At 40.9% G+C, this 15,578-nt stretch overlaps 1 protein-coding gene across 2 annotated transcripts in view; it reads right to left on the bottom strand.

Annotated features, from left to right (window-relative positions):
• Hmt-1 (ABC transporter ATP-binding protein/permease Hmt-1) overlaps window positions 1–15,578 on the bottom strand; it is a 126,326-nt gene that overhangs the window by 108,031 nt on the left and 2,717 nt on the right. For both annotated transcript variants that reach the window (XM_050187488.2, XM_055076196.2), the window contains exons 2-3: window positions 9,950–10,189; window positions 1,340–1,629 (exon numbers count right to left, since the gene is read on the bottom strand). In XM_050187488.2, the coding sequence (XP_050043445.1) occupies window positions 1,340–1,629; window positions 9,950–10,153 (494 nt within the window). In that variant the 5' untranslated portion in view covers window positions 10,154–10,189. The remainder of the gene's footprint in view (window positions 1–1,339; window positions 1,630–9,949; window positions 10,190–15,578) is intronic.

The raw sequence follows: 15,578 nt of genomic DNA, 5'->3' as shown, positions 1-15,578 counted from the left end.
CTTAATATTTAGAAAAATGTTTCATCTGAAAATTTACCTGAAAATTAAGAATTATGCCAATTAATAATTTTATTTAGAATAATTAACATTTCCCAGGCGACATGGTCCTTTCGTTGTTGCCACTGCTCTTCAAAATACTTTCGTAACTGACATCGAAGTTCGCTGAATTGGAGTGCAAAAGAAGTTCTTGAATTTCTGCGCCATCCAGAAAATGTGAAAGGTGAGAAACACTAGCAGTCTTATCCTTTACCATGCCATCTGTTGTTTAAGAACAATAACTACTATAAAATTTAGCTTAACCAACTTCTCAATAGGAGGTGTGATCAGCCTACTGATTCTTCATGTTCCCATATTATTTTTGGTACAGCCAAGGGTGTGCGTCAACAGCCACACAAGTATGGTCGGGCATGGCACTTATGGGGCTAAGGGCGACTATTGGGTTGTCGAAGAAACAGTGGCCTTAAGTGAGTGTTCTGTATTTTTTTTGTTTTTCTTTTATTCAGTCTTACTGAAGAAAAAAAACTAACAAAATACCACAGAGCCATACACACTGGGTAGTATTCCCAGCAACCTGTTGACGTTCCTAGGCATTGATTGAGGAAAAGCCTGTTACGAGCTTAATCTATTTCAATCATGTAAGAGCACTATTGGTCCCGCTCACTTCTGCCACCTCTTTTCATGCCTACCAGTGTTCATGCCTGAGCTAACTGTACCAGCTTCATTCTTTGCAATAATGATTATCCTACTATTACTGCTACTACAGTCAAAGCTAGTTATAACAAAGTCGCATCCAACACAGAAATACTACCTTCATCTTATCTAACATTCGTTATAAGCATATACTCATCACACGCTGACATTGACAATTAACATTTTAGATTTACTTTGTTATATCTGATAATTTGTTACATCTGTGTTTGTTATATTGAGTTTCAACTTTACTATTTGTAATAATAACAGAAAGCTTTAGCCTGTCAATAAATGTATTACAATTTATGCAATAACAGAGACATTTGCATGGTGGCAGCTCCTTGTGGTGCATAATTTAACCACGGAGGTCAGAGACATGTAATTGCAGTGACCAACCATATTCTACTTAGCTGCTGGTGTAAAGTGCAGGTGGTGACATAACTGTTAAGATACAATCTGATTTCTTTATTTTTCTTCTACCGAATCACCCATGTAACAACAACATTTCTAAACTGTTGTGGCTAAAGAAAGCATCACAAGACGTTGCTATCGCTATTGCTACTGCTACCCACGGCTAGGCTCTGGTAACCCGGTATTCCGTAGAGTTACAAACTATAACTTGTTTATAAATAAAAAAACTGGCACTGACGAGTGGACCTGGAACCACCAGGAAGGGTGGTACAGCCCGAGAAACGCCATGGCCTCATGGATGACACCCATAGCCCAGAAGATCAGCAGCGGCAGGCCATGCCCGTGTGTGGGCGTGCTGGGCAGGGCCCAGTGGCGCTCCAGCCGTGTCAGCAGCACCGACAGCAGCCAGGCGGGTGCCATGCACAGGGCCCAGACCAGCTGGTGGCCCTCGAGGGGGGCGCCCCCAATGCCCGACACCACAGCCAGCCGTATCAGGCACGATGTAGCCATTGCCATCATGAGCGACGTCTGCATGCAAACAGCCATCGACTCAATGAGCATGTGGAATGCCGTTTTTCAGTCAGCAGCCTCGCACATCATGAGGATGACAACTGGTGTTCATTTGTGCGAAGTTCAAATATAGCCAAATAACATCAACACACTGACCATGTGTTGCACATCACACCTTGTAAAGTGAATGGTGCTAATCACTCATTTCAGCCACTTTTTTTTTATGATAGCAACTTGCAGCAGAGTGTTGGGAACCTGATTTGCCACTCTGACAACTACCCTTACGTGAAGAGAGCACTTTGCACTGGCATAAAGCACATGTTTTGCTTGTGTTCCCAATGCAGTCGGACTTCAGAATAAGTTGCATTCAACACAAAATTAACTTCATTATATCCTATATTCAATATCACCATATATTTATTATATGGTGATATCAACATGAAACAGTATTGACTCCCTTCACTACATCAAAGTTTGACTGTACTTGCCTTTTAACAGCCTCAACAAGCTATACACATGCCGGTCATGCCCCATCCTATCAAGTGTTCAGCCAGACAAGAACACTGGTAAAAGCTTGAGACAATCAAGTGGTTTTTGCCAATTCTGCTTCACTGAAGCATTTGTAAGCTTTCAGCTTGTGCAGCAGCCCTAGTGACTAAGGAACAAATCACAGCAGTATCAGCATTGTACAACCCTCCGATTCCACAGGGTTATTAGATGTCTGAAGCCAGGAAGGTAGTACTGATTTAGGAGGCATAACATAGGACGGCACAGATTTGTTTATTTCAATACCTTCAAGGCCTGACAACATCACAGAAGGGCATGGCAGTCATTAAAACAGCGGATAACAATAAAGCGCAAGAGGAATAATCAAAGAATACAGGTAAAACAAATATGTGTCATTAAACACAAAAAACAAGTTGTCAATAGCTAATTTAAACATGCTTAGATTATTTATTGTGGCTGCGGACGTGGGAAGGTGGTTTCATTCTATTGATGTCCTGGGAATAAATGAGTCATGAAGCAACCTTGTGAATGAAAATAGAACGCCTACTTTATATGGTCGATAAATTGCAAGTGTAGAAGAAACAAAGAAGGCCACCACCCTACATTTCGCAGCACTCCGGCAGGCATAAGACCCACTAGGAACTCAAAGGAGGAGGACGACGTTGTTGGCTGCAGTTGGATCTAGCATTGCAAGATATTCCAGCGATTTGAGAAACACAAAAGCTATAGGTATGTTGTTAAGTTCATTTAGAAGTCCAGGGTGAGATGGGTGAACAAGACAATGTGCATGGCAAGGTGGAACAGGACACAAGCCCTCAGCTCGTGAGCCAACCAACACACGATGCTGCTTTGGAACACTACTACCATTCTCTTGCAACATCATTAGCGGTGGCGTTGTGCCAGACAGACATTGTGGACATCGAATTTAATGTAGACAACAACTGGCAGCCTCGACATTTGGTATTAAACTAAACTTCATGCACAATGGTAGCTCTGAGTGAACTTTGAGTGCAGGTAAGCCAGCAGTTTAAAAGGAAAAGTCATGTATAACATGGCCGAGTAATCAATGCAAAACTCGGTATTTAAACACAGCTTCAGCTAAACAACTTTCCTGGAATCAGCCTCTCTACTTTCCCGACATACACTGCATTCGAACTGCCACATGTAACAGTCAGGGTCCTCTGTTTCCATGATTGTAGTTGGCACAGTAATATCGAGCCATTATGAACCTTTCCACTGAGGTGAGAGAGTTTCTCTGGACCCTTGCCTATTTGTACAAAGCGAACATGTTGCTGCTGCTCAAATCCTGTTGAGCAGGTGCTCAAGCAGGCTCACAATAGTCTAGATGGACTCGAGGAGATATTCAAGGAGTTTTTGTAGGAAAAGTTTCAATTACAGACACTACGATGGCTTGGAATGAGTCCCCCCTTATGTGTGCTATCAGCTAAGAAATTCTAAGGATCAGCTCCAGCATGTCATAAACAGCAAGCACCTTTAACATCTTCGCCACACTTCACTCCTGCATTGGGCACGGTGGCACTGCTTCGAGAATGTTGCTCACAAACCTTTTCATCTTTTTGCTACAGGTGAAAAAATGCGATGCTATATGTTATCGTCGTGACAATGTGATCCTAGTGATTTTTTCATGTCAATGGAAGTTGTGGCTGTCTTTGCGTGATTACTTGGTAACCTTAACAGCTTGTTACCGCTGCCTAGTGATATTAAAATGTATCCTGGCCCCAACACGCAGGAATACCTTTTTGAAATCCACTCCTTGGCCTCCCCTATAGATGAAATTAAAATTGAAAACAAGGCAACCAACGAGGTTCCTGCAGTTATCTCATGTGAAGATCAATACATTCATCAAACCAGAATTTTGGATGAAAACAGATGAAGACTGTCTCAGCTGGCTGAAACTTAGCATGAAGTGCGTTTAGCACAGTTGAGCCCACTTATACTGACACTGATTTTAACAATATTGTCACGTTGTAGTAACGGTGAAGGACATATACATAGTAGCAAAACTGTGAATCACGAAACCAGGTTTTTATTGGGCGAACTGTGCCCCCAAAAGTGAGTGACACAAGCACAACTATAGCACTAAGCACAGTCGGCGATTGCGAAAATTTGATCTGCAGGTCAAGCGGGTTGGATTTCATACATGACTCATTGAACTGACTTATACATGACTTATGACTATTCACGTTGCGCATATGATCTGATTACACAAGGTTTAGCGAGAACATATACAGAAGATAGAAAGAATGATAACATTCAAGTAAGTTCCAAGAGTAAGTTGCAAACCATGCAGGCACGTTTCATACAAAGCGATAACATTGAAAGTGTATTCAAAGGGGCTGATTGGTTCATCTTGGGAATAAAAAACAGAAATAGTGCGACATACGTCGTCCTGTGTCGCACCGTTTCCGTTTTTTATTCCAAAGATAACATTAAGCTGTTGGTGGGTGAAATGCAGTCTCTGGAAAAGCATAAATAAGAACATGTGTCGAGATATCGCATATAACAATAAGCAGCCAATGCACCATCAACTTTTGTGTGTGTGTTCTATGGTAAAATAAACAGCTTACTACAATGCTCCCATGCCATGCTATTGGTTCTGACAAATAAATATGGCTATTGGGCGTGTGTGCTGAAAGCCAGAAGAACGCCAAATTCCCGAAAGGAAAAAGGAAAGTGACCCGCTTTGCCACACTTGACTTTATGCTGTTCACGCTGCACTGCACACTTTTAACGCACTGCCATGAAAAAAAAAAAAAAAAATGCGAGCTTCTTCGCTGCACCTGCCTTTATTATAATTATAACATTTATAATTATAGATTTATAACATGCTATAATTAACGGTTATAACAATTATTAGTTAACAATGCAATTTTCTTGGCATTTGAATATTGTTATAAGTGGGTCAATGGGAACATGTAAACAATACTGAGAACAGAAGCAGGTGATGAAACTTGATTGTTTATGCCATGCTCGAACCAAAAAATGAGCTGGTAGACAGCCTAGAAATGAAGGTGTCTTGCCAACTAATAAAGGGTACACTTAGTGAAACTGCTTCAGGATTTCAAGGAATTAATTGTCTTAGGGCAAGAAGAGTTAACAAGACAAAGTCAGTCATGAAAACTGTTAGCCAACAGGGATAATCCTAAAATTAGTAAAAACAGTTACAAGTTTGTCTCGCTAAGAATCGAAGACATACGGCAAAAGCTTTTGGATAGCAACTGGACTCGAACACGAAAACGGGAAGGATACAGTGGTGTTTGGCCAGATTATAGACTTAACAATGGACTACCATATTTATTCGAATATAGGTCAACCTTGCTTTCCTTTTCTGAAGATGTTACGCAAAATGAAATATCAACGTATATCTGTGACCAAAGAATCTTGACCTATGTTTGCAAACAAAGTTAGCAAAAGTACCGAGCTAACAAAGTTCCTCTTTCAAGTTCCTTCTGGGTGGCTATAAAGCCAGCTTGAAGATTATCCAGACTGGCATTAACATATGCTGAATATCCGACACACTCTACGGTACAGTGGATGACATCCTTTGGGCCGACAGGGATGCCTGTGAAGCATCCGACAGGGACAACTTGTTTGGTGGTTCGGACGAGGATGCCGCTTGTGGCAATGACTGGCGAGACTTAGTAGCCGAGCTCACGCTAAATAAAGGTGTGTCATGTTCAAAGTTCTTAGTTTTCCTAAATAGGCATGGGTCAACCTCTACCCAAGTTATAATTCTTTTATTCCTCAGCGAGTTAAATATATAGAGGTCAACCTATATTCATGTTTGGCCTTTTTTTCGAGTAAGCACGGTGTTACAACTAAAGGAATGTAAACATTGCTGTAACAAAAAGTTCAAGGGGCACTTAGTTATCCTTACGTAGATAAATGCGAAAGCATTGCGAACACAGCACGATGCCTATGCTCTTTCAGTTGTCTCAATTTACTGTTGCCTTAATTAACATCAAAGGTCACGGGTTCGAGTGTCCTAATTAACTATATTTTAATTAACATTGTTTTAATTAACGCCAAAGGTCGTGGGTTCGAATCCCCCCTAAGATCGAAGGTTCGTATACTTTTTGGACCATCGTGTGATCATGAGGACGTTGCAATGCCGCATTTTCCAACTCATGAGCCAATCAACGCTTTTGCATTAAAAACCAAGGTGCCTTAAGTAACTACTAGAACAATGCTGTGCAATTCCACAAAGATAACTAATTAGCAGCATCAACACCAGATGCATCGTAAACAAAGTTGCCGAGCTAGAAGCTTTTGTTCTAGAGTTCATATGGCAAAAGTTGCGGGATAGCAGCCAGACTAAACACGAAAACGAGGACACAGTGATGTTGGACTAAATTAAATTAAACGACAAACTACCATATTTATTTGAATATAGGTAAACCTTTTTTTTTCTTAATATGTTATCTAAAATGAGTGACCAAACAATCTCAACCTATGTTTGTAAAGAAAGCTAGCAAAAGTAACGAAATAACAAAGTTCCTCCGTCAAGCCCACCATAACGCCAGCCTGAAGATTATCCAGACTGGCATTAACAAATGTGGAATGTCCAGCACACTTGACGGTACAGCGGACAATGTCGTTTGGGGTGCTGGGGACTCCTGCGAAGCATCCGACAAGGACAACTTCTCTGGTAGCTTGGATGAGGATGCTGCTTGTAGCATCGACTAGCGAGATTTAGTAGCTGAACTTACAGTAAATGAAGTTGTCTTGCGTTCAAAGTTATTTCCTTTTCTAAAAAACACATGGGTCGACCTATATTCAAAGCAATATTTTGTTGCCATGTTTGCAGCAGCCTCTACGACAGATTGGCAACGTTTTCTCACTATGTTAAAAAAAATTGTTTCAGGGCCCTTTTAACCATGTGTCTTGCTGCTAATTGCTATTTAAATTGAAAACAGTTTTTTGGAGTGGCAGAATCATGAACTGCTTAAGAGGAAGCTTTAGCTCGGGCCCCAACTCAAACGCGGCTTATTCAAATACATGTAAAACGCACAAACGTTTTTCTGAAGTAACTCCTTGACCGATTTTAGTGAAATTTGTTGCATTTGAGAGAGGAAGTTACATTCTAGTGACTGCTGGAAGCGGAATTTCGATTTAGGTCCTGAATTTTGTTGAACAGATTATCAAAAATTCAAAAGTTTGAAGAAATAGAAGCATAAAGTTTACAAATTCATAGCTCTGCATCAAGAGCAGATATCGCGGTTCTGTAAATGGAATCCATTAGATCATTCAAAGCGGACAAATTCAATATGTCATTTTATATCTTACGTAAGTTTGTTACAATGTTTACAAGGGTTCTGCAAAAGCTGTATGTACATATTACTAAAGTTTTCGATTCATGTGTAACACGTAAATTTTGCCCGCTTTAGATGTACTATTAGATGCAACTCACAGAATTGTATTGTCATTTTTCATTGCTGAGTTACAGAGTTGCAAACATTATAGTTGTGTACTCCTAAATTGAAAATTCGGAACCGACAGTTACTAGAGTTTAAGTTTTTCTTTTAAGTGCAACAAACCTCGTCAAATTTGGTGCAGAGGTTGCCGAGAAAAACGAATTTTCCTTTTAGATGTATTTGGATAGGAGCACCCGAGATAAAGCTTCCTCTTAACGGACTACCTGTTAAAATAAAATCTGTAAACCTTCAAGGGTAGTCTTTAGATTATGTTGAAGTGCTCCTAATGTTTCCTTAGGTACAGTCCCAGCACTCGTCCTATTTACTCTCTTCACAAATGACATAGCATGTGATATTAATGTGACTATAAGAATTTTCCTAGATGACTGCATTTTTCATAAAAAATAATACTGACAGTCAAGGCCAAATGACGCTAAGTAATGCAATAAATAAACATAGCTCCACGGCATACAAACATAGCTCCATGCAGATGGTGCACAGAAAGCAGTCTGTATGATTGACTCATAGGAAGAGAACACTATTATTGAATAATAAAATTCAGAACATCTGCCCTTACTGAAGTGGAAAAATACACACTATTTGGGTGACACAAGAAGCGTATGAAATAAGCATAAGCAACATCTTACTGAATATTGATTCCGCTTCAATACATTTAGGTATTCTTTTCTTCTGTACACAGAGAGAGAAAAGCGTTTCCTAACAGCATTGTCCTTCCTTTCAAATTTTTTTGATAGCCTGTTTAATTATGTCTATTGTTCAGATTATTAGTGATCTTTCATTTTTCATGGTTGGTTCAACTATGCACTTGAGCCTATGAGTGCTATAATTTACGTGGGAAATAATATATTTTGTTCCAGTTTCCCTTGTTCTTGATTACCTGTAGACCACTACATTCTAACTTACAGGATGACATAGCACATGTAACAATTTTTGCAGTTTGATTGCTTGTTCTGTTTCTCATAAGTGTTCTTCCCCTTTCATTTGTTAGTACTTGACTTTCAGACGTTTGAAATTGTTTGTATCCAGAATGCTTTTTTATGAGTCACGTTTCTACAGACTTCTACCATTCATGCTGTTCTCTGAGTTTTGTCTTATTTCAGCTTTCTTTTTGCTGTGTGCTACTGTGTAGACATGGGCCGGTATAACGTAAGACTATTACAATTTGTTTTTATTCCAAATCTGCCTTTAGCCCTCCATAATAGGTCAAAATGACTCGGGCTCTGCCCATATGGGCTGGACCAGAAGCATTCTGACCTATCAAGGAGGGCTAATGGCAGATATGGAATAAAAACAGATTAGAACAGTTCTACGTTATACCGGCCCTGTATGCAGCTGTACTGTCCCAATTCCTGCCACAGCCAATCCCAACATTAGTGCAATAGCATAGATAAATAAAACGGACAGATCCAACCCAATGTCGGAATCTAAACGACACGATGCTTGTTTGAGTTAGTGAGGTAGTAGTACCAGCAGATGAGGCAAGCACAACTTCATCACCTGTAGCTGTCTGTGTCATGAGGACAAAGGCAACATATGATGCTTGTTGAAGAATGCTGATGTTAGGTGTACGTGTGGAAGAGTGTGACATACATCTAAACACATGTAAGACTTCAATACCCTTTCTATTGCAGTGGCACATACCCAATGGTGCAAGTTGTCTTTGCTAGTTCATACCAAGTGACCCTTGTTGTTTACTTGGCTACCTCCATGCCCAGTTAAGAAAGCATCCAGCAGCAAGTTTTCCAGTCAATTCAGCCACATTCCCAGTGGAATCCACAAATGGGGAAGCAAAGTGGTGGGAAGAAGCAGAGATAGGTTTAGTTTAAAAAGTTCCATTCTTAAACGAGCCGTTTTACAGCGAAGCTGTTAGCTTCTCGACGGTCGTAATTTTTCATGTCCATCTCTAAATTATCATGATCAGCAATGGCTCGTACTCCCCTAAGCAAGCAAAAATGCAAAGGCTCATTCCCCTCGTGATGCAGAGGCTACAAGCAGTAAGCAAAGTGAAGCGAACAGTGCATAAATTTATTGGAATCACGCATACAATGTACAGAACAGTGTACGTTTCAATAAAGAACAAGCTCAAAACAAGCATCTGTCATCGTAAGCAATGGCTCATACCCCCATAAGCCAGAGGCTACAAGCACTCAGCAACGCGAAGCGAACAGTGCACGCATTCATTGAAATCACCCATACAGCACACAGAACAGCATATGTTTCAATAAAGAACAAGCTCAAAGCTAGCATCCGAACCATCAATAATGCATTGCATATGCCCCTTAGCAGCTGTAGTGATGTTTTTGCAACAGAATCGCTGGACATCCACTTTTTCAGGGCTGGGATGGTGAGTTACTTTTCTTTCAAGGAGCACTTACATGGAACTTGTAGCAGCCTCTGCGATGTAGTAGTCTGGTGTCGAGGCGTGTGGCGTACTTGTGGTACACAGCCCACTGGATGCCCCCGCCTACCAGTATGGTGAAGAGAAGAACAGGTGGCCCCACTGTGTCAAGGAAACACTGGGAGAGACCCTCTCGGGTCCACATGTGGCCCAGGGTCACATTTGGAGGGCAGTAACGCATCTTGTCGGCCTTGCTGTTGCCTCACGACAGCACGTCCTGCACAGCACACCATTGCGAAAAATCTGTAGTACAAACATTCAACAACCAGTCTATACAGGTTGTTGTTATTTTTGTTAAAAAGTTTATTAAAATAACCATAAAGAGCTTCCGCCCCCAGGAAGTGGATCCACCAGGATGGGGGAGGGACGAAGGAGGAGGTCAGTTCAGGAGTAGTGACACTACTTCAAGACTTGCTCTGGAAGCCTATTTTACCGAAAAGAACAAAGACTGTTGCATAAGTGAGCCATCTATTGTGCTGCAAGCTTCTGAATACAAATTCTTGTGCGCCCACTTTTAATGTGCATGCATCATTATGTGATATTCTATAATTTAGAGTGCATGCATGGCACGATGTGTATATGTTTGCAGTGCTCAGCGATGGAAACACAATACTCGACCCAAATGGTGGCGGGCATTTCTTTGTGCCACTGGTGCATGCTGGGGACACCAGGTGGATTAATTATGGCACACAATGAAAGCAAGGGCATTTGTGATGCACTGTAAATGCACTTCGTCCCCCAGCACTCATTGGTTGTGCAACAAGCACCAGCCACCATGCAGGCCAATTACTTAATTTAAATCGCTGAACTCATTGATATAATTCTGCATAATACATTCTTTGGGATACAATGTTGCTGTTGTTTTTTTTCCCCGGCCACCGTCCCATAGGAGCAATGCATTTTCGTACAGTTATTGCAATTGCGTTCACACTGGAAATTTGGCAATACGGTTGCAGAAATGGGCTTTTATTTGTATTTCTAAAAATCACAACTTTATACTCCAGTGTACTTGCTTAAATAACATCCCAACGACCCACTAACGTGTTAAGCCTCAGCCACACTGAAGAAAAAAACGCATGCAGCATGCCTGCAGCGGTAAAATGCTGCTGCGGCAGTGAAACAGCATTGCGGTAGTGCGAGCATAGCGACTAGCGATGTGGTCGCACTGCTCAATTGAATGAGGAAATGGCGGCTTCCTTTTTTAACTTCCAGGACAACCTTTTCACGGACATTGAAAAGAAGAAAGTTCAGCACAAACTGATCGGCTATTGAAACATTGCTGAATAAAATGCATTCGCCGCAGTTCATATGGCATCGACTGATGCTGCTCCGCATAACGTGTTATGTGCTGCAGTATTACCTGATGCCTCGCAAACCTTTGCTATTGAGTTTGTCACCGAGTACGCCAATATTTATACTTATCTGGACTTGCTTTGGCTAATACGATTTTTGGATATGTTTTATTTTGCGATTTCCGTGAAGATCGTATTAATGAGATTCCATAGTACTTTCCTACTAATAAACAGTACACAGTAGTGTTCACGTTCATCCCCTCTTCCTGTGTGTTTCTTTTAGCACTAATTGCCGTCGGTTATGCAGTACAAACAGTTTGTACAAAATGAACGGAATGGTCATGAACCAATGACATTAGCTAAAACTAGCCAAAAAGATGACTGAGATGAACAGAACTGTTTATTGGGTGAAACTGTGCCTAGGAAGCTAAGCAACACTTAGGTGACAATGACAGTAGCGGGCATTGTCAGTGGGTACCAAAGCCAATCTCAGTGCTCAAGTGTGTTCACCACTTATACATGCATTATCACGAGTTACAGAGAACTCAGTGGTGTTCACATTTGTTTAGGAATGCACTATACAACTTGCATCATGTGAATATGATGAACCCGTGGATTTATGTAGGCAACACAACATTGTGCAGCTAAGTATTTCATGTTTTACATCCAACATATGAGAAGGAAAAACTGTCTGCAGTCGATCCTGGTGAGTGGTAAATAGAATACTACAAGCCGCATTGACTGCAGTGAGTATGCTGGTTTTTGGTATGCTAGCATGATTAAACAGCAGTAGATGGCGATGCACAATCATTTGCAGGCAAGTATAAATATGGTTACCGTACAGACTCGTGTAAGGGACAAACTTTTTTTTCACAATTTTGATGAGGTGCGGCCCTTACTGAACCTTTTCATCAAAATTCGTGCAACTCTCATCATCTAGTAGCGGTGCACGGAAGTACGCAGCACACAAAAATTCGCTGATGAGCGCATGCAGCATTGGTGCACTGAATGCGACTGCTTCTCTATTCTAATTCTTTTCCCCAAATTTTGGGCTCCCAAGTTTGGGGCGTGGCCCTTACACGGGTGCAGCCCTTACCCGAGTCTATACGGTATATGATTAGATCTCATCACTAATGGTTAGAAATACAGTGAGGTTGTCAGTGTAGAACGTACAGTGCTCACGGATTGAAATAGGACACGGGGCATTTAGTACAACCCTACATATGTGCAAAGTACGCGAGAGCACAATGTCATGTCGCTAGGAATTTGGTCACCAAAGGTGACGAGGGCTCCGATGTAAGTGTACGCGCCAGAATTACGTCGATGTGACACAAGCTGCAGCCGGTTGAAGCGAAAGTATGCGCATTACTTAGCCCTAAATTGACGCGTTTCATTCCGTGAGCACTGTACATTCTTTAAACATAAAGGAGGGTAGGATCAAGGAGTGCAAGTTGAAATAAAAGCAAGTTCAAAATCAGAAGACTTCCCGCCTCAGGTTCGTAATATTTGCGAGAAGCTCGAGGAAGCTCCTGCTCTCATAGGGATAGTGGCTCATCTGTGCAATTTCGATTTGATCGTGTATTTATTGACAAGGTACGATACAATTGAGATAGCACATCCAATACTTTCGTCAGATTATCTGCTGGCTCAACTAAACCCACCGAAACACTTCCTAGGGTCAATTCGCCTTCACTTCACGGTACTGGCAATAAACTTTCTATTTTAAATGGTAATGCAAGAAGCCTTGTCAGCAATTTCTCTAAATTTCTTTCCTTGGTCTCGTCTTACTTGCCACATATTATTGGTGCTACTGAGATCTGGTTACATTATGGTATGCATGATTCTGAAGTAACCCTCCCTGCTGTCAAAGTGGTTCAGGGAGACAGAAAATTTGGGAGAGGAGGCAGTGTTGCTCTATTTCTTCAATTCCAGCTCCACCTTTCTGTACTCCCTGCCCCGCCTGATACTGAGTCTTTCTGGTGTAAAGTCCAACTTGAAAATACATCTTTGGTTATAGGGGTCGTTTACCGGTCGCCTTGTTCTAATATCAAGTATTTCCACATTCTAAGTGAATTTCTGCATAGTTATAATACTTCTTCACCCAACATTAACTGCATGGGCGATTTTAATGCTCCTGGTGTTGATTGGTCTTTTATGAAAGTGAGCGGACATGAAGCAGATATCGGGTAAGAGTTGGTCCACATTTCATTGTCCTGTGGCCTGCACCAGATTGTTCAGGATTTCGCTCTGCAAACTTCAGTCCTTGATCTTGTTTTTCTTACTACACCTCTTTTTAATGCCGGTTATGAATGCGATGTTATTTATGGAACATCTGACCAGAATGTTGTGTTAATTTCAGTTCCAGGCATCGTCCCTAAATCTTGCTATATCTACTGCACATTTCCTGGCTTTAACCGCACTGATGATTTGGCAATAACAGACACCCTATGCGATTATTTTGATGAATTTGACCTTATAAGTACCACTAGTGATGCTACTACCTTGACAAGTTTCTTCAAAAATCTCGTCAGTAAGTGCATTCCATTAAAAACAAAGAAAACAAACATTGAAATTCATTGGATGACTAGGGACATTTTGCATTTATCACGTCGTGTGGCCAGATTATGTCAATCAAAGCACTCTGGCAGCTCAACAAATATCATGCAGTTCTATAGCGCTAAAAAGTAAATTTGCTCTAAAATGCTTGCTGCAATATAATTTTATTACAAGGTAACCTTGCCGAAATTGATGAAGATTAATCCTCGTAAATTTTGGAAAGCTATCCTACCACCTGTGTCATCCTCTGATGCATTGATAATTAACAATGTTGCAGTTTCTGATACGTAGACAATAGCTTCTTCTTTTAACACCTACTTTCACTCTGTCTTTATGGCTGATAACTCACTAATCCTGTTTTTGATTCTGAACCATACCCTTCAATCGACGATGTATCACTGTCTCCTGAGGGTATACTTTACTTCATCCTAAACTTAGACACCAAGAAGCTAGTGGTCCTGACGGTATCCTGACTGTTTTTTTCATTCAATACTCTCTTTGGTGCAACAGAAAGCTAACAATTATCTTTAGAAAATCTCTCTCAACCACCACCCTTCCTCCCTCCTGGGAACTTGCTTCGATTCTCCCCTTATTTAAGTCAGGCAACGTTCAATTGTTATCTAACTATAGGCCCATCTCCTTAACAGGCCATTCATGTAAGTTACTCAAGCACATTATCTTTAAACATATTATGGAATTTCCTGAAACTAACAAAAATTTATGCACCTTTCAGCATGGTTTTAGATGTGGCCTCAGCACTATGACACAACTGACAGAATTCATTCACATCAGCACCTCTTTAGACATAGGTGATTGATTTTTGTAGACTTTGCAAACGCCTTCGACACTGTCTCACACCATAAACTTATGCACAAGCTGTTCGCTAAACTAAAAAATGCATCCTTGGTTGGCTGGATATTGGACTTTCTTTCCCAACGCTCACAATATGTATGATTCAATTCTACTAACTCACCATTGATGCCCGTTTCATCAGGGATTCCCCAAGGCTCAGTACTGGGTCTTCTTTGATTCCTGCTTTATATTAATGATTTCCCCCTACAAACCCCAGTTAAAATGTGCCTTTTTGCAGATGATTGTGTTTTATATCATACAATTAAACCTCCAACTGATCCTGTTGTCCTTAGCAATTATTTCGCTGACTTCTGTAACTGGTTTAAAGCATGGCGAATGAATATTAACTTTTCCAAAACTATCTCCATGTCTTTGACAGAAAGCTGAGCTAGTTGGTAAGGATTCATTATGCAAAAAAGGTGAGGCGTGCAGACAGGACACAAGAGAAGTGGACAACACGAACGCGTTCCTGTTGTCCACTTCTCTTGTGTCCTGTCTGCACGCCTCACCTTCTTTGCATAATGTCTCCACGTCCTTTACACAATGCTCATGCCCTTGCTTCTTTGCCTATACCTTTAATAATGTTACTTTAAATAGAGTGTTCGAATTCAAATATTTAGGCATCCTACTAACACAGGATTTGTCATGGTCGAAACACATTGATGTCACCTGTAACAAGGCCCTTAAAAGACTAGGTTGCTTAGATCGTACACTGCGTCTTGCTCCTCAAGAAACTAAACTTCTAACATCTAAAACTCTCATTTGCCCAATCTTCGAATATGGCTGTGTTGTATGGAATCCATACAGACACTGTGACATCAAAAAACTAGAATCAGTGCAAAAACAGGCAGTGCATTTTGTGTACTCTTGCAGAGCGTCACAAACTTGAATGCCTAAAATTCCGTC

The sequence above is a fragment of the Dermacentor andersoni genome, chromosome 2 (assembly GCF_023375885.2).
Source record: "Dermacentor andersoni chromosome 2, qqDerAnde1_hic_scaffold, whole genome shotgun sequence".
NCBI classification, from domain to species: Eukaryota; Metazoa; Arthropoda; class Arachnida; order Ixodida; family Ixodidae; genus Dermacentor; species Dermacentor andersoni.
This window is presented reverse-complemented; position numbering and strand designations above follow the sequence as displayed.